Source organism: Pristiophorus japonicus, chromosome 5 (assembly GCF_044704955.1).
Source record: "Pristiophorus japonicus isolate sPriJap1 chromosome 5, sPriJap1.hap1, whole genome shotgun sequence".
In the NCBI taxonomy this organism is placed as follows: Eukaryota; Metazoa; Chordata; class Chondrichthyes; family Pristiophoridae; genus Pristiophorus; species Pristiophorus japonicus.
This window is the reverse complement of record NC_091981.1, coordinates 251,507,730-251,531,943: the sequence shown is the minus strand read 5'-3', so window position 1 is coordinate 251,531,943 and position 24,214 is coordinate 251,507,730. Positions and strand designations below refer to the sequence as shown.

Here is a 24,214-nt window from a genome sequence, read left to right as displayed (position 1 = left end):
GCTGCAGAACTATTTCAGCCTGGCTCCCTACTAAAAGAGGACTGCTCTACTGATGTATGTAACAGGCATGTAAGCGAACACCTCTTACTGTGTTGGGTATGGAAATACCCGCTTCCCAGTTTCCTATGCTCGTCATAAAGCTATTTTATGCCATTTAAAAGATATTCAGTCCCAGTTACTGAGAAGGCTTTTGGGAAATGTTCGCAGTAGGGGAAAATAGAAATAAATTGGTTTAAGGAAGAAAGTGCATTACATTGGAAGCATTCTCCCCTCCCCCATCTTTAGGAGATAGAGAACTTGCATTTTCTACAGCATTTCATGTCAGCAGGATGTCCCAAAGCACTTGGTAGCCAATGGTTTAATCACTGTTGTTTTGTAGCCTTTCACTGTTAGAGACAGGTTATGACAATAATGGCAAAATTACTTTTTTCTCTCATCAGACATGCCACTCCACGTGCGACGCAGCAGCGACCCTGCACTGATTGGTCTTTTGTCCTCTGTAACGGGACCTAATCTTAATCCAGCAGAGCCCTCTCGCAAAAACCCCACCCGTTGGTCTACAACACCGGGCTTTCCAAAGCCAAGCCAAACATCTAGTAGCCTTGACAGAAAAAAGGTGGGTTCACAGTTTTGCTCTTAATTCTGGATTTGATAGAAAGACGTGCATTTATAAAGCGACTTTTAAGGCCTCAGGAAGTCCCAAAGTGCTTTATAGCCAATGAATTTATTTTTTTTTTAAGTCTAGTCACTGTTGTAATGTAGGAAATGCAGCAGCAAATTACACAACGCCACTCAATGTTCTTGGACTTGAATATTGAATTTTCAGGTGAGCTTCTAACTAAATAAAATCAATAAGATGAATATACTGTACCCATTTCCAAAGGGCATTTCAAATGAGCAAGAAACTAGTGATTATCTATATTCTCCAAGGACAGGGGAATGAGAGTGTGTAATTTACTTAACTGCAATGGCTGATTTATACAACTATGACAACATTACATTGCTTTGAAAATGGCGATATGCTAAATTGTTGGGAAGATGGTTTAGTAAAGTGATGATGTTGACCCTTTTATGATTAATTTACTTTTAAAATATCACTTTGCTAATCCTATTTCAATACATATATTAGCTGTCAATGCAGACTCGAATCTTGCACGCTGCTTTCGCTGCACTCATTGGCTGCTGTTTTTGAATTTTGATACTATAAATCTGCAGTCTTAGTATCCTGTGTTTTTTAATTTTTATTTCCAATCCTCTGGCTGAATCAAGTTTCATTACAGCGGAACCTGCCCTGATGTCTGCAACAGAGGTCTTTTGGAATAAGAAACAGCGTGCAGCCTTGTTCCAACCACATTGTTATTTTGCTTCCAATCATTCACAGGCCTTAATGTCTAAAGCTGAGTAACAGTCAATTAGCTAGAAAATGTTGGAAACAGTTCGAAATTTTATAAGGCAGCAATAAAAATGACTTGAGCGTTATCTAGTGCTGTTAAAATATAGAGACTTAGCTTAGGTGTCTAGTAAATCCTGAAATTGTTCAGATGATTGAGTGTGATTTCCATTAATTGTAATGGAAATAGATGCTGTATGGGAGTCTGGTTTTTAGTTACTGTACAGAACAGTCTGCATAGAGGAGGTTCAATTGTACACAGCACATTGCTAAAATATATCTGTTGTGAATCATCATAGGCAATCCCTCGAAATCGAGGAAGACATCGAATATGTAAAGCTTAAGTGTAGCTGGAAAAGTGGTTATATTTAGTTTGAACTGTGATAGGAATTATTCTTTAGTCTGGCCTGTGGAGTAGTTCCCCTGTCTAGTTGGCAGAGCGATCTTGGTTTGGGGTTAAGAATTTTTTTTTTTTTCTCGCCTGGATTCATAGAATCCTTGATACTACATTGCAGAAAGAGGCCATTTGGCCCACCATGCCCGTGGTGCTGTCAGTTCTTCAAATAGGAGACAGCTAATTGCATCCCCTTCTCTTTCCTTCCTTTTATATTCCTTTTCAAATACTTAACCAATTTCCAGTCGAATGATATCATAGTCTCGGTCTCAGTAACCACTTGTGATAAAGCATTCCATGTTCTCAACACTGTATGAAAGACATTTTTCTAACTTCCCCATCCTTCTAGTGATTTAAAAAAAAAATTTGTTCTGGGATGTGGGCATTGCTGGCAAGGCCAGCATTTATTGCCCATCCCTAATTGCCCTTAAGAAGGTGGTGGTGAGCCATGTTCTTGAACTGCTGCAGTCCTTGTGGTGAAGGTACTCCCAGAGTGCTGTTAGGGAGGGAGTTCCAGATTTTGACCCAGTGATAGTGAAGGAACAGCAATGTATTTCTAAGTCAGGATGATGTGTAACTTGGAGGGGAACTTGCAGGTGAGGGTGTTCCCATGTGCCTGCTGCCCTTGTCCTTCTAGGTGGTAGAGGTCACGGGTTTGGCAGATGCTGCCGAAGAAGCCTTGGTGAGTTGCTGCAGTGCATCTTGGAGGTTGTTGGAGAACACTGCATCCAGAGTGCGCCGGTGGTGGAGGGAGTGAATGTTTAAAGTGGTGGATAGGTTGCCAATCGAGCAGGCTGTTGAGTCCTGGATGGTGTCAAGCTTCTTGAGTGCTGTTGGAGCTGCACTCATCCAGGCAAGTGGAGAGTACTCCCAACACATTCCTGACTTGTGCCTTGTAGATGGTGGAAAGACTTTGGTGAGTCAGGAGGTGAGACACTTGGCCTGCTTTTGTTGTCACAGTATTATGTGGTTGGCGCAGTTAAGTTTCTGGTCAGTGGTGACCCCCAGGATGTTGATGGTGGGGGATTCAGCGGTGGTAATGCTGTGAATGTCAAGGGGAGGTGGTTAGGCTCTCGGTTGTTGGATTGCCTAGCACAGTGTGGCGTGAATGTTTCTTGCCACTTACCAGCCCAAACCTGAATGTCATCCAGATCTTACTGAATGCGGGCATGGGCTGCTTCATTTTCTGAGGAGTTGAGAATGGAACTGAACACTGCAATTATCAGCGAACATCCCCACCTTTTGCCATATTATGGAGGGAAGGTCATTGATGAAGCAGCTGAAGATGGTTGGGCCCAGGACACTGCCCTGAGGAACTGCTGCAGCAATGTCCTGAAACTGAAATTATTGTTCTCCAACAACCACAAACATCTGCCTTTGTGCTAGGTATGACTCCAGCCAGTGGAGAGTTTTCCCACTGATTCTGATTGACTTCAATTTTACTAGGGCTCCTTGATGCTACACTCATTCAAATGTTACCTTGATGTCAAGGGCAATCACTTTCACCTCACCTCTGGAATTCAGCTCTTTTGTTCATGTTTGGACCAAGGCTGTAAAGAGGTCTGGAGCTGAGTGGTTCTGGCAGAACCCAAACTGGACGTCGGTGAGCAGGTTATTGGTGAGTAAGTGCTGCTGGATAGCACTGTTGATGCCACCTTCTATCACTTTGCTGATGATTGAGAGTAGACTGATGAGATGGTAATTGGCCGGGTTGGATTGGTCCTGCTTCTTGTGGACAGGACACACCTGGGAAGTTTTTTACAGTAGAAATTTACAGCACAGAAGGAGGCCATTGTGTCCACAGATGCCAGTGTTGTAGCTGCACTATAACGGCTTGACTAGAGGCGTAGCTAGTTCTGGAGCACAAGACTTCAGCACGACAGCCGGAATGTTATTAGGGCCCATAGCTTTTGCTTTATCCAGTACACTCAGCCATTTCTTGATAGCACGTTTCTTGATAATCCTCATTCTTTGTCCATTTCATGACGATTCTTGCTGAATCGTTTAGTATATTCAAGGCTGAGATAGATAGGTTTTTGGACTCGAGGGGAATCAAGGGATATGGGGATCGGGCGGGAAAGTGGAGCTGAGGTCGAGGATCAGCCATGATCTTACTGAATGGCGGAGCAGGTTCGAGGGACCGTATGGTCTACTCCTGCTCCTAACTATTATGTTCTTATGATTCCTCACTCAATAAAGATGTTTCACAGTGTCGCCTCTCAAAACTTTCATAGTTTTGAACTCTTTATAGCTCTCACCTCAACATTGCTTGTTTCAGTGAAAAAAAATCAAATGATAGATTTATTCTGAAACCCAACTTTTGTTGCTATAACCATAGTGAATTATCTACTTTTACATCATTACCAAGTCAACATTATTCATCTAATAATAGGATTGACATAGATAGCCCATTTGGTGGTTTGCCGGTATAATAAACATAAGAAAGAGGAACAGGAGTAGGCCATATGGCCCCTCGAGCCTGCTCCGCCATTCAATAAGATCATGGCTGATCTGATCATGGACTCAGCTCCACTTCCCTGCCCACTCCCCATAACTCCTTATCCCCTTATCATTTAAGAAACTGTCTATTTCTGGCTTAAATTTATTCAATGTCCCAGCTCTCTGAGGCAGCGAATTCCATAGATTTACAACCCTCTAAGAGAAGAAATGTTTCCTCATCTCTGTTTTAAATGGGCAGCCCCTCTAATTCTAGTCTCCCCCATCAGTGGAAACATCCTCTCTGCATCCACCTTGTCAAGCCCCCTCATAATCTTATACGTTTCGATAAGATCACCTCTCATTCTTCTGAATTCCAATGAGTCGAGGCCCAACCTACTCAACCTTTCCCCATAAGTTAACCCCCCTCATCTCCAGAATCAACCTCTTGAACCTTCTCTGAACTGCCTCCAAAGCAAGTATATCCTTTCATAAATATGGAAACCAAAACTGCATGCAGTATTCCAAGTGTGGCCTCACCAATACCTTATATAGCTGTAGTAAGACTTCCTTGCTTTTATACTCCATCTCCTTTGCAATAAAGGCCAAGATACCATTGGCCTTCCTGATCACTTGCTGTACCTGCATACTATTCTTTTGTGTTTCATGCACAAGTACCCCCAGGTCCCGCTGTACTGTGGCACTTTGCAATCTTTCGCCATTTAAATAATAACCTGCTCTTTGATTTTTTTTCTGCCAAAGTGCATGACCTGACACTTTGCAACATTATACTCCATCTGCCAAATTTTTGTCCACTCACTTAGCCTGTCCTTTTACAGATTTTTTGTGTCCTCCTCACACATTGCTTTTCCTCCCATCTTTGTATTATCAGCAAACTTGGCTACGTTACACTCAGTCCCTTCTTCCAAGACTTTAATGTAGATTGTAAATAGTGTCCTACATTGTCAGCCTTGGCTCGCTGATAGGACCCATGCCTCAGAATTGGAAGGTCATGAGTTCAAGCCTATATAGTCTTGTGCACAAAATCTAGGCCGACACTTTAGTGCAATACTGAGGGAGTATTGCCCTGTTGAACGGGCAGTACTGAGGGAGTGCTGCACAGTCGGAGGGGCAGTACTGAGGGAGTGCTGCCCTGATGGAGATCCCTCCTGTAGAAGAGCCTCTTCTCATTGGTGCACCGGTGCTGTCCAGCAAATCTACTTCCTATTTTTTCCCAAGTTGCTTACAGCAGTGCCTGTGAGATCTGTCCTCGTCCTGGGAGGCTCCTGGGCAATCCATGAGGGTTGGCAATCCTAGGCTAAGTCTACAATCCATCTACAACTTGTGTTATCACCCTGCACAATGCAGGAAATGACACGAAAAACAGCAAAATACTGCAGATGCTGGAAATCTGAAAAAAACCAGAAAATGCTGGCAATACTTAGGTCAGGCAGCATCTGTGGAGAGAGAAATCGAGTCATTGACCTGAAACGTTAAATCTGCTTTTCTGTTCTTTCAAGCAAGAACTTGTTTGGGAAAATGCTCGCTACTGCAGCAAGAACAAATAGGTTCTGTAGATTGTTGCTGCTTTATGTAAACTGCCACAACAACAGCAATTTGTAAATTCTGTTGTAGTAATGAGTAAAAGGACAGAAAAATTCCAGTGCATATGAATTTTTGTTGTGCGTGGATGATCTTATCTGAGTGAACTTGTATTTAATTAAAAAAACACATGATTGCCTGCTTAAGTAGTTGAATAATGCTCTCTCTCTGTGTTTGCTAAATGATATAGAAGGAAACGACTCAGAGGAATCCAGTGAATGGACAGGACAACTACAGGAGTTTACCGAGAGATGCTGGCCATTGGTCGAATCAGTTTCAGCGAGACAATGCCCGATCTTCTTTAAGTGCCACTCATCCTATGGTGGACAAATGGCTGGAACGGCAGGAGCAGGTAATTTAATGAAGTCTTTTCCTAAAATCAGCCAAACCTGCAGATGCTGGAGATCAAACAAAAACAGCAAATGCTCCAAACACTCAGCAGGCTTGTCAGCATCAGATAACATGTCGGGTATGTTAACATTTCAGGTATAGACCCTTCATCAGAATTGGATTCCTAAGGTTGACATTTACACAGATTCACTCGAGAGAGTAGCTGCATGTGCGTGGACCACTAATGGTGGCATCTGCGGGCAGAAATTATCGACCAATCTAACCTTCAGCAGTGCGTTTGGAGTTTTTCTTCTGTATTGAGCAGAAATCCAGCGGGTAACGTTAGTTTCAAAAACAATTCCTGCCACTGTTGGCAACATCCTTCCGTTATATTGGTGGTTTGAGGAAATGGTCAGTTTGTACTCCACTAAATGTGTTCGGTAATGTCCTACTTCATTCAAAAGCAAACTGTTCGACAATGTCATCCTGTCCAGAGCCCACTGCTAAAATAATTAAAATAGCAGCTGCATTGTCGTGAAGGGAATGGAATGTTAGTCTGGATCTCTGCACAGCATGCTGCACAGTTCACAATGCTTTGGGAGCAAGCTATTTAAATTTACTATTCTTATTCTGTAACAACAAAAGGTAGTGGCAGATGTGTCATCGGTAAGGTTTCTACTATCAAAAAACAAAATCTGCCTATCTTCACGACACTTGGAAAGTATAGGCCTTTCTGCAGATAGGATATTGTGTCAAATTGAAATTATGGGCCCAAGTTTCGGGCCGCGCCTAAAACGGCGCAGCCCGGACCTGGACTCCTGTTTTTCGCGCCAGAAAGTGCGCCTAAAAAAAACTTACCTATTCTCCGGCTCCCTGTCGGTCCTCTGGAGCTGGGCGCAGTGCAGCACGAGCTGTAGGGGGCGGAGCCAGGTCCCTGCGCTGAAAACAGTGCCGGGACCTCTGCACATGCGCGCTACAGTGGGCGCGCATGTGCAGTTGCTCCAGGCGCCCAAAACTGTGGGAGAGGCCCGAAGCACGCAGCCCCTAGCCCTGGCCGAATGGCCTCACTGGGGCTGCGTGGATAAGGCTCCTCCCACCCGACTGGACCTGACCCGACCCCCGCTCCGCCCCCCCCCCCCCCCCCGGCGACTCGACCTCTGCTTCCCCCCCCCCCCCCCCCCGACCTCCGCGACTCTCTTCTCTCCCTCCCACCCCGACCTCCGTGACTCTTCCCCCCCCCCCCATACCCGACGCCACCTACCTGTAAATCCAGCCCGAAGTCTTGGGCCCGGCCATTCAGCCTCCTTCTCTTCCTTCTCTCCCTCCTCTCCTTCCCTCCCTCCTCTCTCCTTCCCTCCCTCCCTCCCTCCTCTCTCCTTCCCTCCTTCCCTCCCTCCCTCCCTCCTCTCTCCTTCCCTCCCTCCCTCCCTCCTCTCTCTTTCCCTCCCTCCCTCCCTCCCTCCTCTCTCCTTCCCTCCCTCCCTCCTCTCTCCTTCCCTCCCTCCCTCATCTCTCCTTCCCTCCCTCCCTCCTCTCTCCTTCCCTCCCTCCCTCCTCCCTCCTCTCTCCTTCCCTCCCTCCCTCCTCTCTCCTTCCCTCCCTCCTCTCTCCTTCCCTCCCTCCTCTCTCCTTCCCTCCCTCCCTCCTCTCTCCTTCCCCACCTCCCTCCTCTCTTCCTTCCCCCCCCCTCTTCTCTTCCTTCTCCCCTTCTCCCCCTCTCCTCCCCACCTCCTCCCCCCCCACCTCCTCCCCCCCCCCACCTCCTCCCCCCCCCCACCTCCTCCCCCCCCCACCTCCTCTCCCCCCACCTCCTCTCCCCCCACCTCCTCTCCCCCCACCTCCTCTCCCCCCACCTCCTCTCCCCCCACCTCCTCTCCCCCCACCTCCTCTCCCTCCCTCCTCCTCCCCCCCTTCTCTCCCTCCCCCCCTTCTCTCCCTCCCCCCCTTCTCTCCCTCCCCCTCCCACCCCCTTTCTCCCCCTCCCCTTGCTGTCAGAAACACAGACAGAGAGTGAGAGACACACACACAGACAGACAGAGAGATAGAGACACTGACAGAGACACACTGGGGGGCCATCCCAGCACGCTGTTGGAGGACTCCCGGTGCTACAGTCGGTAAGTAGAAAATGTTTTGTTTATTGATTTAAAAAAAAACATTTTTTTAATTAATTTTTTTTGTTTGATTTATTGGTTGATTTATTGATGTATTTATCATTTATTATTGATGATGGCTCTTTATTTGTAAAACTGAAGTGTTTAATGTTTGTAAATTTCTCTTTAACCCCCCCCCCCCATTCCCTACGCCTGATTTGTAACCTACGCCTGATTTTCTGAAGTGTAAACAAGGTTTTTTCGAACGTACAAAAATCTTCACTTACTCCATTCTCAGTTAGTTTGGAGTAAGTTTTCACTGCCTAAACTTTGAAAACAGGCATAAGTGGCCGGACACATCCCCTTTTGGAAAAAAAAATTCTGTTCCAAAGTGAAACTGTTCGAACTGACCAGAACTGGAGCAAACTAAATGCCGAGAATTCAAATTTCTAAGATACTCCGTTCTACACCAGTTGCTCCAAAAAAACAGTAGCAACTCAGGCCGAAACTTGGCCCCTATATGTGCAAGTAAATTAATAAGGAATACACTTGTCAGATATCTCAGACATGTAAACTTTAGAGCGGAACAAGTACTAAGGTATCACTATCCTTTATAAGGATGGCTGCTGGGCAGAGAACGGTGCCATGGCAGCGGGGTTTCCAGGTTGGATTTGCCTGCTCTTACATACTGTAAGGTTCCTCATTCCAGCTTGGTTGCTGTGGCGAGGTCTGGAGCCTCCTGAGAAGAAGGATTTTTAAAAGGCACAATATCTCCTTGGACTGTGGTTGGGATTCGGGTTTTTGTGTGAAGGTTACAACTCTGAACTGGGAGTCTCAGTCAGAGTTGGTCTGGACTTGGACTGCTCCCATCAAAACAGAGAGTTGTGGTGAATGGCTGTTTTTCAGACTGGAGGGGAGGGTATACAGTGGCATTCCTCAACATTCAGTACTAGGACCACTGCTGTTTCTGATATACAGTAATGACTTGGACTTGGGGGTACAGGGCATCATTTTGAAATTTGCAGATGACCTGAAACTTGGAAGTGCAGCAAACAGTGAGGAAGGTAGTAATAGACTTCAAGAAGACACATGGAATGGGCGGACACATGGCAGATGAAATTCAATGCAGAGAAGTGTGAGGTGAGACATTTTGGTCGGAAGAATGAGGAGAGACCATACATTCTAAATGGTATACTTCTAAAGGGGATGAAAGGAACAGAGAGACCTGGGGGTGCTTGTGCACAATTTTGAAGGTGGGAGGACAGGTTAACAAAGCAGTTGATAAACCATTTGGGATCCTGGGCTTTATAAATAGAGGCATAGGGTACGAAAGCCAGGAAGTTATGCTGAGCTTGTATCAAACACTAGTTTGGCCATAGCTGGAGTACTGCATGCAGTTCTGGCAACCACATTGCAGGAAAGATGTGATTGCACTACAGAGGAGATTTACGAGGATGTTGCCTGGACAGGAGAATTTTAGCTATGAGGACAGATTGGATAGGCTGTGTTTGTTTTCTTTGGAACAGAGGAGGCTGAAGGGACCTTATTGAGGTGTATAAAATTATGAGGGGCCTAGATAAAGTGGATAGGAAGGACCTATTTCCTTCAGCAAAGGGGTCAACAACCAGGGGGCATGGATTTAAAGTAATTGAGAGAAGGTTTAGAGGGGATTTGAGGGGAAATATTTTCACCCAGAGGGTGGTACAGGTCTGGAACTCACTGCCTGAAAAGATGATAGAGGCAGAAACCCTCACCACATTAAAAAGTACTTGGACAAAAAGCAGGGAACTATAGACCACTTAGCCCAACATCTGTCGCTGGGAAAATGCTGGAGTCCATTATTAAATAAGCAGTAGCGGGACATTTGGAAAAGCATAATTCAATCAAGGAGAGTCAGCATGGTTTTGTGAAAGGGAAATCATGTTTTACAAATTTGCTGGAGTTCTTTGAAGATGTAACGAGCAGGGTGGATAAGGGGGAACCAGTGAATATGCTGTATTTGGATTTCCAGAAGGCATTCGATAAGGTGCCACATAAAAGGTTACTGCACAAGATAAAAGTTCACGGTGTTGGGGGTAATATATTAGCATGGATAGAGGATTGGCTAACTATCAGAAAACAGAGTGTCGGGATAAATGGGTCATTTTCCAGTTGGCAAACAGTGACTCGAGGAGTGCCACAGGGATCGGTGCTGGGTCCTCAACTATTTACAATTTACATTAATGACAGATGACTGGACTGAGTGTAATGTAGCCAAGTTTGCTGATGATACAAAGATAGGTGGGAAAGCAAATTGTGAGGAGGACACAAAAAACTTGCAAAGGGTATCGACAGGCTAAATGAGTGGGCAAAAATTTGGCAGATGGTGTATAACATGGGAAAATGTGAAGTTATCCACTTCGGCAGAAAAAATAGAACAGCAAATTATAATTTTAAATGGAGAAAAATTGCAAAGTGCTGCAGAACAGAGGAACTTGGGGGTCCTTGTGCGTGAAGCACAAAAAGTTAGTCCACAGGTACAGCAAGTAATCAGGAAGGCAAATGGAATGTTGGCATTTATTGCAAGGGGGATAGAGTATAAGAGCAGAGAAGTCCTGCTACAACTGCGTACAGTTTTGGTCTCCGTCTTTAAGGAAATATATACTTGCGTTGGAGGTTGTTCAGAGAAGGTTCACGAGCTTGATTCCGGAGATGAGGGGTTGAGTAAGTTGGGTCTATACACATTGGAGTTCAGAAGAATGAAAGGTTATCTAATCGAAACATGTAAGATAATGAGGGGGCTCGACAAGGTGGATGCAGAGAGGATTTTTCCACATAGGGGAAACTAAAACTAGGGACATCATAGGCGGTCCTTCGGAATCGAGGAAGACTTGCTTCCACTCAAAAATGAGTTCTTGGGTGACTGAACAATCCAATACAAGAAACACAATCCCTGTCACAGGTGGGACAGACAATCGTTGAGACAAAGGGTGGGTGGGGAGTCTGGTTTGCCGCACGCTCTTTCCGCTGCCTGTGCTTGATTTCTGCATGCCCTCGGTGATGAGACTCGAGGTGCTCGGTGCCCTCCCGGATGCACTTCCTCCATTTAGGGCGGTCTTTGGCCTGCGACTCCCAGGCGTCAATGGGGATGTTGCACTTTATCAAGGAGGCTTTGAGGGTGTCCTTGAAACCTTTCCTCTGCCCACCTTTGGCTCAATTGCTGTTAAGGAGTTCCAAGTAGAGCGCTTACTTTGGGAGTCTCGTGTCTGGCACACGAACAATGTGGCCTGCCCAGCGGAACTGATCGAGTGTGGTCAGTGCTTTCGAGGACGCTAATGTTGGTGCGTCTGTTCTCCCGGGGGATTTGCAAGATCTTGCGGAGACATCGTTGGTGGTATTTCTTCAGCGACTTGAGGTGCCGACTGTACATGGTTTGTGTTTCTGAGCCGTACAGGAGGGTGGGTATTACTACAGCCCTGTGGACCATTCTATAATGGGGTACTAATTCTATAATGGGGTACTGAAGTTACATGTTCAGCATGAACTCATTGAATGGCGGTGCAGGCTCGAAGGACCAAATGGCCTACTCCTGCACCTATTTTCTATGTTTCTATGTGAACTTGGTGGCAGATTTGAGGGCCTGATCTTCGAACACTCCTTTCCTCAGGCGGCCGAAGGCTGCATTGGCGCTTTGGAGGCGGTGTTGTATCTCATCGTCAATGTCTGCCCTTGCTGATAGGAGGCTCCCGAGTAATGGGAAATGGTCCACATTGTCCAGGGCTGCGCCGTGGCTCTTGATGACTGGGGGGGCAGTGCTGAGCGGCGGAGATATGTTGGTGGAGGACTTTTGTCTTACGGCTGTTTAGTGTAAGGCCCGTGCTTTCGTATGCCTCAGTGAATATGTTGACTATGACTTGGAGTTTTGATACTGAGATGGCACTGATATAAGGTGATTGGCAAAAGAACCAGAGGTGACATGAGGAAAAACTTTTTTATAAACCCAAAAGGTTGGAAATTCAGCGATTTTGCGACCATATTTTTGGTGCTATTTCATCTTTTGTGACGAAAACCCGGTGGTGAAAAATTCGGTGACGTTTTGCAATGGCAGTTTTCAAATAGCGCTGGAGAGAGGACCGCTGCTGTGCAAGACTCGAAATATCGCTTTCGCCAAAAATTTGGCTCTGTGCGCAAAATACCGACAGGGAAAAACCTGTCGTAGCAGGCCTGCAAGGAAGGCCATTCGGCCCGTCGAGCTCATGCCGGCTCTCTGCAAGAGCACTTCAGCTAGTCCCACCCTTTCCCCACAGCCCTGCATAAAAACAATTCTTTCAAGTACTTATCCAACTTCCTTTTGCAGCGATTCAATAGATAAGTGTTCTCTAAAGTTTTTGTGAATTTTTTTTTTCCCAATTTATTTTTAGTTGTTTTTCTGCCCTCTCAAGGCCCAACTCGCAGCAGTATCGGCCTCGGACTAAATTTGGTGAGGATCGCGGTTTGCGCCGTGAATCCTCGTGCAACGCCGATTTTTACCACTACGCAAATTCAAGCTTGAATTTCAGGCCTGCTAGCGATAGTAAAGCGATAACGGTAATTTTGGCGAAAAAATACCGTTATCGCTGAGAACCGAATTTCCAGCCCAAAGAGTGGTTAGAATTTGCAATGCACTACATGATAGGATGATGGAAGCAGCTTCAATAGTAATCTTCAAAAGGGAATTGGATAAATACTTGAAGGAGAAAAAATTGCAGGGATATGGTGAAAGGACAGGGTAGTGGGAGTAATTGGATTGCTCTTTGAAAGAACTTCTGCAGACTCGATGGGCCGAATGGCCACCTTCTGTGCTGTACTATTCTATCATTCTGTGATCCTGTGAAAACTGTCCGGCTCAGGCCGACCTGAACCAAACCAAGCGATCGAACAAAGGGCAGCGAGCTCATTGTTTAGGGTTCATCGACCTAAACTCAGCTTAGCGTTTCTAAACAACTCCGTGGGCTAGACTCAATGACGCAGACTTTTCATAGAATGATGGGAAGTGCCACACAGGAGGCCATTCGATCCCTGGTGACTCTGCTGGTGCTGACCCCTCTCCTGTAACTCCATCCCCCCACTCGGATCATTTTATATTCCTCCTTTTCAATTATTTATCCCACTTCTAAATAATGTTCTAGTCTCGACCTCAATAGCCACTTGTACATAGAATATACGGCCCAGAAACAGGCCATTCGGCCCAACCAGTCCATGCCGGCGTTTATGCTCCACTTGAGTCTCCTCCCGTCTTTCCTCATCTAAATCTATTTGCACAAACCTCTACTCCCTTCTCCCTCATGTGCTTGTCTAACCTCCCCTATAAAAGTGGTGAAGGATCCCATGGTCTGATAGCCATCAGTTCAAAAGCCTTCCTTTTCCCTTCCCCCTTGGTTCTTCCAGTGAGACTCCTCCATCTCCACCCCTTGTTCCCCATTTGCCCATCAATGAAAACAATCTTTCACTGTTCTTCCACGGTGAAGTTCTCTGGTTGCCCTCAGCGCTTTACTGGCCGTCCACCTCTCTCAGCACCACTCCCAATCATCACGTTGCTGCTGCTCCCTGCTCGACCGAAAACGCTGTTTCCCCATCCAACACATTCCTCATTTTCCCTCTTTCCCCATCCGCTCGAGCCCCAGTCCTCCCAGCCTCTCTTTCTGCACATCATCCTACCCCCATTTCCCAGTCTCCCTCTCTCCCCGACCCCCATTTCCCAGTCTCCCTCTCTCCCCGACCCCCGTACCCCAGTCTCTCTCCCCGATCCCCGTATCTCAGTCTCCTTCTTTTCCCCCAACCCCCATATCTCAGTCTCCCTCTTTTCCCCCAACCCCCATTCCTCAGTCTCCCTCTCACACTTGACTCCCAAGACCCCGACTCCCCTCCCCAGCTGCTAGCAGCAGTGGTCAGGAGATCCATGCCCTATTTTGGGAGACGCCAAGTGGGTTGGTAACCATAGCGGAGATTGGGACCAAAAAGCCACAATTCTCCTTCAACTCCAAATATTATTGGAACAAATTACTGAAACTGATTACTCCTGCATTTATTTTGGCAAATCAATATTACTATAGCCTTTAAGTTTACAAATGTTTGTTTTCTTGATTCGACTAATTCTATTCTATAGTCCTGTCGGGCACTGCAGTCACATCACACAGTGCGGAGAGACCTTAAACATGGACATGACTGTACGCTTTGCACCTGTAGTCGGTGTGTGCGTATATTCCACGTGATATATTTCAACAGTGAAACATTTAAAAATAGGTTTTATTTGCAAAACCCATATCTCAGTGGCCTTGCATTTTGTACCAAATAATAGTCTCATGCTGCTTAGTTTTCCTGAAATAAGCGGTTCCAGCTGGTTTGCTTGGACTCACTGACAGACTGTCTGGAAAAATGACACATTTTACTTTAACTAGAAATTGTTGGGAGCCTGTGTGTGCTCCTATCAGCTGAGCTGTGTATGTAAAGTTTGGTTTTGGCTAGCTATCCAGTCATGATGTTTCCTTGTGAATGAGTGGCAGTCTGGTGTGGATCTAGCACTTGCGATTTTAAATAATGCATGACGACTGCATAGTTTAATAGCTTCGGCCTCACTAGCTGTCAGTTGACTGCCTTATACAAATATTTTATTTGGAGATATGGAGTGTGTGTATTTTTCTACATTTCACTTAATCAAACATAAAGTATTGCTGATTGCCATTTTGTAACTGTTCAGAGTGAAGTAAGCTATGTGTTTCTTGTATTTACATTAGGAATCTGTAGCATTTGTGGACAAATGAGCTCGTAAACTGCCTGGAATGCAATTAAGGGATTCGGTTAATGTCATTGTTTTGTCAAAATGAAGCCTGCGTTGTCAATAAACCTCATTTTAAATCCAGGAGCTGTTTGCCCAGCTTTTTACTCACATGTAAAATATCTCTTAATTGGCATACTGTGTAGTCCATTCAGTTTGTGTTTTAAACTAATATAGATTTTTAAATGGTTGGCAGAATTCTGCAGTGCACAACAAAGCCAGGCAGTTGAGGGCACGTAGCTCAGAGCCTAGCATTACAAGGTTGTTTTGTTTACCGTATTACAGAAATACTCCCTACGCTACGATTCTAAAATTCAATGCCTTCTGGACATGCCTTAGATAAATTCCTCTATGAGCCAGTTTTCTTGGTGCCTTCCAGTGGTCCAGTGAACATTTCAAACCCAACACAGCTAAGGACTGAAGCTCAGTTTAACCATGTGCACGCTTCAGTTCCTCTCTGCCGCTGGATGGATGGAGCCCTGAATACTGAAATGTTTACCATTTAATTGCTACTACAGTACAGCAGTGCAGTTGCTTGCGTTTTGATCTTGTTGCAGTAAAATATTTCACAATATTCTGTTGGTTGATGTTGAATTTAATTAATAGTTTATTCTCATTCGTTCAGCGCTGACTTGTGAATAAGGCAATGATGATGTTGCATGGGAAAAATATATAACCTTGAAGATAGTTGCACCTTACAGTGGCATTTTGGTTAGCTGATTTTCCCTTTGTTGCTTGTGATGCCTCACTCTGAACCAGTCGCTCTTTTCTCCCATTGTCTGAAGCATTTTTGCTCCTTGTTGCATTTTCCTCTCTGCAACCAATTCATAAGTCTTTTTTAAAGTTTTTCAATTTTCAAAACACTTCAATTTTCAAAAAGCTTCACTTTTTCTTGACCCTTGACAGCACATTTTTCTCCTTTTTATAATTGCTGTGCCTCATTATCAGCTCACTGGGGTTTATTTCCGTCAGTTTGGTCCCATTGACTCATCTTTGGCCTCCTCTCTGTGCCAGCTCTCAGTTTGAAAATTTGCCTCGAGTGTCTCTCGCAATGAGTGACGCCCACTGTGCTGCCCTCAAATGTACACCTTTCATGAGTGTGAAGTCTGTTCTCAACTTTGCAGGAGGGTTTAACGTGATTATTTTGCTCACTGGAGAGATATCCTAATAATAAGAATGTCCAAGCTGAGACATCTCTGCTTCTGATTCTCAGTTTAACTCTAATAAGCTGGAAGCATTCTGAGGATATTTTTAATAATGATGCACAGTCTGGTCTGGACTGATTTTATACAGGTTTAGATTATGTGCTGAAATCCTCTTGGGTGCCAACAACTTCTAATACCAGCCTTACTATTGCTCCACTTGGAGTTATGCAGTTGAACCAATGCTATATTGGAGCTTTAGACTAGTGCTTGGTAGATTCCTTACTGCTTATGTCCACCTCAAACCATTGTCTCAGGCTTATTAACACACACGTTGATTCTGATTGATATGACCTTGATACACAACAGTAGGAAGTGGTCCCATTGTTGAACTGTCCCAGTGACACCTCTCTCAAAGGAAAGTAAGATGCTGATCATAACACAAAAGCAAATACTGCGGATGCTGGAAATCTGAAATAAAACCAGAAAATGCTGGAAATACTGAGGAGGTCAGGGTAGCTTCTGTGGAGAGAGAAACAGAGTTAATGTTTCAGGTCGATGACCTTTCGTCAGAGTCACTGACCTGAAACGTTAACTCTGTTTCTCGTACCACAGATACTGCCTGACCTGCTAAGATGCCGACCAACCAACTTCCCCCTTTCTCTTTCCCCTCAAAACTATTTTTTTTTTCAGATTGACACAATCAGCTTTAAGCTGGTTTTCATAGCCAGTTTTCCAAGAAGAGCATCAATTCTGGTACCACTATTGCTGTGAGTAGTTACCTTGGTGACAGACTCACCTGAGTATTTATGCAGAGGTTGAGGAGGTCGAAGTGCAGGACTATGATGTCCAGAGGCTCCTGCAGACACAGGAAACGGGACTCTTTTTGTTATCTCTTTACAGTTAACACATTGCCTTTCTTTTATGAATTCAGATTCCAGAGTACTCTGGTGTGAGTCAAGGTTCATTTATTGACCTGGTTGATGTATTTGCAATAAAAATGTATGAATAAGTCTGGTTTATTTAATTTGTATTTGTACTTGGTGTTTCGGAATAAAATGAGAGAATCAATGAGATAGAAATGAATTGAGATTTGGTTATGTTGAAATATAAATTCTGTGTGTGAAAGACATTTCTATTTAAAGCGCAATAAATATAAAGTACGATAATACAGAGAAATACAGATGGCATTGCTCATGAGAGTTTGATCAATATGTATGTATGCATGCTTCTCTGAGACATTGAGAACTTGATGTTCCACTCATGCCTTGTGGTCCAGAAAGCTGTTTTGAGTGTCCCATGCAGTACATTAAGCAATAGTATGTTTGCATCTCAATCATATTGAGAACATTGTGTAAATAAAGTATTTATATTACACAATTTGCAGTCGTCTCACACTGCCACCCTCCTACCACTATATATACACACACACACACACACACACACACACACACACGAAAACCACCCCTTGTGCTCATAGAATAGAATCATAGGACTCAAAATTGGCCAGGAGTTGCTTTGTTTTTTTTTTTGGAGCAACTTGATTTTTCTGGAATATCTTAAAAATTCACATTTTGCACATTCAACCAGTGTAATTGAATTTGTTAGGAGTTTTTTAGTTTAGTTTTTTTTTTCAAAAGGGGGCATTACCAGCCACCTACGCCCGTATTGGCCTAACCTGTTTTGGGGGCGGAGCCTTGATTTGCGCCAAAAAGATTGGGTTGTCATGGTAACCGGGGACACAATGCGAGCTGAGGCTGCAAAGTGAAACATACAGCCAGCTCCCAACACATTAAAACACATTGCATTAACTTAAAAACACATTTAAAACATATTACAGCAACTTACCTCCAATTATTAAAGCCGGTCCTGCTACCTTAGCCCTGGCCAAAGGGCTTTACCGGTCCTGGTCTCTCTCATTCCCTTCTCCACCCCCCCCCCCACCCCCCCAACACCCCCTTCCACCCCCCACCACTCTCTCACTTCCCCCCCCCTGCCCTCCCCCTTTTACCTTTCCTGTTGCTGCTTACCTCCAGAAGGTTTTTCTGTAGAGGCTACATACGCTGGCCTAAGCAGAACTGGAGTAACTCTCAGCTGGCCAAACTTGCCTAAATGGCCAGAATTGCTGTGGGTGGCAGGTTACGCTCGCTTTGGCTGAAAAAAAAAACTTAGCTAAAAAAATCATAACTCACTGAGTTACACTGGTGCAACTTGATTGGGGAAACTGTGGATTTTTAATTTAGGCCAAAAAAAAGCAACCTGCTTCAAAAAAACGGCGCAAATCACTGGGGAAATTTGAGCCCCTTATCACTCTGGGACGATGGTGGTGAAACAGAGATCTTTAAGGACCTTTCTCCCCCTTTTAGTGCATCTGTATACTAACGCATATCTAGAGCACCAATAAAAAGTGCCCTACATTTTCTGGCTCTCCTGGAAGGACAGGATGTGCACGGTTTATATTATAATTTACTATTTGTGAAAGCAGCGCATGCTGCTGCTGATGACACTCTATCAGTATGAAATTACCTTTATTTCTTGGCTGCGGTTTTAATGCATATATAGAAAGCATCACTAAGCTGTGTCCAATTTTCGGCCTATCGGTTGAAGTTTTATTTATAGATTTCCATTGGTTTCTTTTGTGGCAAAATAAATGTTCTGTCTGTTCCTGGTTTTGAAATGTGTGCAAGATGTGGGAAAGTCTTCCCAGTTATTGACAATGTGGCTGCAGGTTACTGACTCATGATGACTTGTATATTTTGTGGAAGTTCTCGGGAAATGTCTGTGAACAATTTGCGCTGGAAACTGGAAGAAATCTTTTAAAGACCCAATAGCAAAATAAATTCCATCAAATGCTCAATTACCCAACACATTTTACTTTCACTCTTCATATATTCATGATGATGAATCATCAATCGCATATCTGACTGCTTGTCTCATTGGGGTTGACACCTGGGTATTCATCTGCAAATATCCAGCAGGTCGGGCAGTCTCTGTGGAGAGAGGAACAGAGTTAACGTTTCGGGCCGGTGACCTTTCATCAGCGACCTGAAACATTAGCTCTGTTCTTCTCTCCGCTGATGCTGGCTGACCTGCTGAGTATTTCCAACATTTTCTGTTTTAATTCAAATTTCCAGCATCTGCAGTATTTTGCTTTTGTTCCAATAATGTGAGAACCAGCTTAAGATAAGGTACACTCTGACTCACAGCCTTTATCAAAAGAAAGACTTGCATTTATATAACTCCTTTCGCAACCTCAGCAATTCCTAAAGCACTTTACAGCCAATGAAGTACTTTTAGACGTGTAATCACTGTTGTACAGAAGGAAAGTATCCGTAGGATGCAATAATATTAGTGCTGGATTGAAGGATAAGTATATTGTTATAGAGATATGTATGGTGCAGTTCTGTTCCTTAAACCCCAATTTTAACCTCACCCGCCCAGCAGAGATAGGTCATGTTCAGATCAGAGGACTGTTTTGCACCTTGTCCGATTTTATTCTCCATTGAAGTCATTGGAACGTAAAACCAAGCGGGGTATAAATGGGCTTCTGGCTCGAATCTGCCCTGTTCCCGCCAGGTGGGTTAGAATAAAATTGAGGCTTTAATGTAGTTGCAGTTTAAGGGACAATGTAAGCTATACAAAGGAGTATTGATAACACTGTGCTCTAACTGGAAATTTGAGTGGCGAGTGAGACAATTTATGATTTGTACTCGAAGCTTATTTATGCACAAATTGCTTCGTCCTCTGTTAGTATCAACTTTACTGCCACCTCAGTGTGTGGTAACTGAAAGAATTTGTCTGGGCCTGCCTTACAAGAATGGTTCCAGGGATGAGGAATTACAGTTACGTGGATAGACTGGAGAAGCTGGGGTAATTCTTCTTAGAGCAGAGGAGATTTGATGGAGGTCTTCAAAATCATGAGGAGTCCAGACAGAGTAGATAGAGAGAAACTGTTGCTTTTGGAGGAAGGGTCGAGAACCAGAGGACACAGATTTAAGGTGATTGGCAAAAGATCCAAAGATCACATGAGGGAAAACCTTTTTAACCTGGCGAGTGGTCAAGATCTGTAATGCACTACATGAAAAGGTGGTGGAGGCAGATTCAATAGTGGCTTTCAAAAGGGAATTGGATAAGAACCTGGAGGAAAAAAAATGCAATGCTATGGGGGAGTGGGACAAGCTGAATTGCTCTTGCAAAGAGCTGGCTTGGGCTGAATGGCCTCCGACTGTGTTGTAACCATTCTATGATTTGTTATCATGGAAATTTAGCTCTTCACAAGCACTGTGCTAGCATGTGCATTTACTGTATGTTGGAACATTTTTGTTCTCAGGATGTGGGCTATGCTGGCATGGCCGCATTTATTGGCCATCCCTAGTTTTGCTGAGAAGGTGGTGATGAGCTTTCTCTTTGACCAACTGCAATTTTCGTGGTGATGGTCCTCTCATTATGGTGTTAGGTCAATCTGGCACTCCAGGACGTTGACCCAGTGCTGTTGAAAGAATAGTGATATATGCTGTGGATGGTAATGGTTCCTCAGCTAAGGATGATGGGATACTTGACCACAGATATCTTTAGAGACAGTTAGCTCATTTAGAAGCTTGGGAAAATAAAGTGTTTTTTAGAAACTTGGAAAAAATTACTCATTGTTCTGTTCAGAACAAGAAGGTAAAGAAAATGAAGGCCAGATAGGGTTGCCACGGAAACGGGAGGCCCAAGACTAGTAGGAGTTAAGATAACGGGAGACACCTGCTGGACTTGAATAACTCCATTGATTAACTGGGTTGTGAAGCTCATGTGATAAGTGTTGAAACAGTATGTATTGATTTATGACTGTCGCAAAACAACCCAAATTACAGTAACTTGTGTATTATAAAGCTATGCTGCAAACGCTATATTGTTGAGTGTGGTATCTCAGGCAACTGAGGATCACTCCCTTGCATTTGGTCAAATATATCACTTTACCTGCTGGACTTGGTAGATTCGAGAGTGGTCATTTTACCACAACAATCCCATGATGATTGCAGTGCTGGAAAATGCTGCTAAGGTACCCTTGAGTTCCTGCAGTGTATTCTGTAAATCATACAAGCTGCAGCCATAATAAATTGGTGGAGTGGGTGGATATTGAGTTCAGTTGCAAGTGTCAATCAAGCACAACTCTACCCTGGATGACATTGATCTTTCTGAGCTTTGTTGCAGCTGCAGCCATCCAGGTGAGTGATTAATATTCCACCACTTTCTTGCCTTGTGGATGACAAAGATGCTTTGAGGATTAAGAGGTTAGCCACTTGTCAGATTATTAACTCTCTGCCCTGATCTCACATCACAGTGTTGATATGGCTAGATCAGTTAATACTCTGGCCAACCGTGCCCTCGCCCCAGGATGATGATGATGGGGTCTCGGCACTGATGATTTTATTTTTGGTCAGAGGAAGTGGTTGCGGTTTTTCTTGTTTGTGATAGTCATTGCCTGCCACTTATATGGCATGAATGTTACCTATCACTTGTCAGTCCGGTCCAGGATGTCGTCCAGGTTCTGCTGTAGGTTGGAGAAGGCTGCTGCTTTATTGGAGGAGTTGTGAATGGAGTCGATCACTGTTACTAATGAAGCAGTTTTTGCGTTGTGCTGGTATTTTATGTAACCTGAACACCCTTTGATAGTGGTACTGTGCACTCTGCCACTCGGAGTGCTGTCATTCTGCCCCCGCCACCCCCCCATCCCATCCCATCCTGTGAAAACTTATGTAGAAGCTATGGTGTTACCAGTTTCAGCAAAGCTGAAATGTAATCTCAGCACATGGGAATCACATAATGGCAGTTATCTGGAGCATATGTTTGTTTAACGGGCTGAAGTGGTCCTGCTGAATTATACAGTCTCAATTAAGTGTTCAGCTGCATTTCATACAAGATGGTTTAAAATAGAAAAATCAATTAATTAGAAAACCTGTAATGGGCAGAGGTGGTGGAAGGAAGTTTGATATCTCCCATGAAAATCTATTTCAGTTCAGTGACTATTATAGATGTTTACATATGATGGAGCATTGAGGTGGAAATCCTGTTTTGATGGTATTATTTTTCATTTGAACCATACTTGATTATCCTGATAGCTGATGAAATGTGCAATTGCTCACTCTATAGTAAAAGAGTTCATTGGCGTGCTTTGATTTCTGAGCCCCAGAGACCTGACCTGAACTGTCTTATTAAAATACAGGAAAAGTCGTTAGTAACTGTTCAGGGTAGCAATTTGTTGCTGTTGTTAACTGTTTCACTCTTCATATTTGTCCCGGAGTTTGGCTAAACTTTACAAGTAAAGCAAAAGTTCACAAATGGAAAAATAAGGTAATTTTTCCACATCTACTACTGTCATGGCACCACTGTGAATAAATTCTCCGTCCTTCACAGAATCAGACAGCTGAAATGAACTTAAGACTGCTGATAATGGCTGTAATAGCAACATTTTTGTGAAACTTGGTATCTTAAAGTCAACTAAATTATCTACTCACAAAAGATCATTTATAAATTTTGAGGTGTGACAAGCTTTATAGATGTGGTGCTGATCCATCCGCACCACGAAGTTCCCACGTTCAGTCGTTGGTCTGAGCTGAGCTGACCTCAGCCATGTGAGCAGTGGAAGAGCTGCTGTTGGCCTGGCCTGGGAAAGAGAAAATTAGCCATCTGTTCCCAATCCTTATCACTGCTACTTGCCTCCTGCTGAAAGGACACAAGTATGGAATTTGAACGACAATGTGGCTGGGCTCAGTTGTGAAGACCCTTATAAAGAAAAAAAGGCTTGCATTTATATAGCTCCTTTCATGACCATCTGACGTGCCAAAGTGCTTTACAGCTAATGAAGTACTTTTTAAGGTGTGGCCACTGTTGTAATGTAGGAAACGTGGCAGCCAAATTGTGCACAGCAAGCTCCCACAAACAGCCGTGTGATAATGACCAAATAATCTGTATTTTTTAGTGATGTTGATTGGGGGATAAATATTGGCCAGGAAACTGGGGATAACTCCGCTTCTCTTTTACAAAATAGTGCCATGGGATCTTTTACTTCCACCTGAGAAACCAGGCGGGTCCTCGCTTTAACGTCTCATCCGAAAGGCGGCACCTCCAACAGTGCAGCACTGCACTGGAGTGTCAGCCTAGATTTCTGTGCTCAAGTCCCTGGAGTGGGACTTGAACCCACAACCTTCTGACTCAGAGGCAAGAATGCTACCCACTGAGCCACAGCTGGCACGCTATGGTTAATTAACCCACTATCCAGGGTTAGAGATAGGAAGAATGGCTCCTGCGCATGTTGCTGGAGAATTCCCTGGTAATTTAAGTTGATTTGGCTATCCGTATAAGGATTAGTTTTCAAACATTGTCGATGCCCCAGTTTTAGGACAAAGGGTCCACTCCCAGAACATTACTCCTCTACTGTCTCCACAGATGCTGTCTGACCTGCTGAATGTTGCCAGCATTTCATGTTGTTGTTTGGTGTTTCAGTTTTTTTGCTTTTTATGGAACTCATGAAAATGATTTGGGAAAGTATATGGCTATTCTTCAGTCATTGATCACTGCAAAGTACCACACCAGGAAGTGCCTTGAAGGAGGTCACTTATCAGTGAGCCTGAAGTTTATCTAAGAATCTGTTGTGCGGATTTGCTGAACATTATCAACTGAAAATGTTGATTCTGTTGGTTACATTTTTATTGTTTATGACCTTTTGATCAAACTGATTAAAACAAAAGTTATCTCTCCTTTGGAAATGAGAATTTTTTTTCCCCCAGACTGTTTAAAAGTGCATTTAACTTGAGTCGTGTGAAGCAGGGTTTGGGAATCAGCCCGTGTGCCTTGCGGCCAGTGATTGGTTTAATTTTGGAATGTACTTGAAACCACCGTCTCAGTTGTAACACTGTCACACCACTTCAAGTGAAATTCAATTTTTGAAATTAAACTCTCCCACCACCAGCTCCTCAAGTCAATTTAAAGCAGTTTCTCTGTTTTATTCCTGCCCAATTGGGTGAACCGAATTGAAACCAGTTACTATGGCCC

The 24,214-nt window shown here is 44.1% G+C and overlaps 1 protein-coding gene across 7 annotated transcripts in view; it reads left to right on the top strand.

Moving 5' to 3' along the window:
- LOC139264671 (partitioning defective 3 homolog) overlaps window positions 1-24,214 on the top strand; it is a 984,694-nt gene that overhangs the window by 513,196 nt on the left and 447,284 nt on the right. For all 7 annotated transcript variants that reach the window (XM_070881547.1, XM_070881545.1, XM_070881551.1 and 4 more), the window contains exons 4-5: window positions 441-616; window positions 6,013-6,174. In XM_070881547.1, the coding sequence (XP_070737648.1) occupies window positions 441-616; window positions 6,013-6,174 (338 nt within the window). The remainder of the gene's footprint in view (window positions 1-440; window positions 617-6,012; window positions 6,175-24,214) is intronic.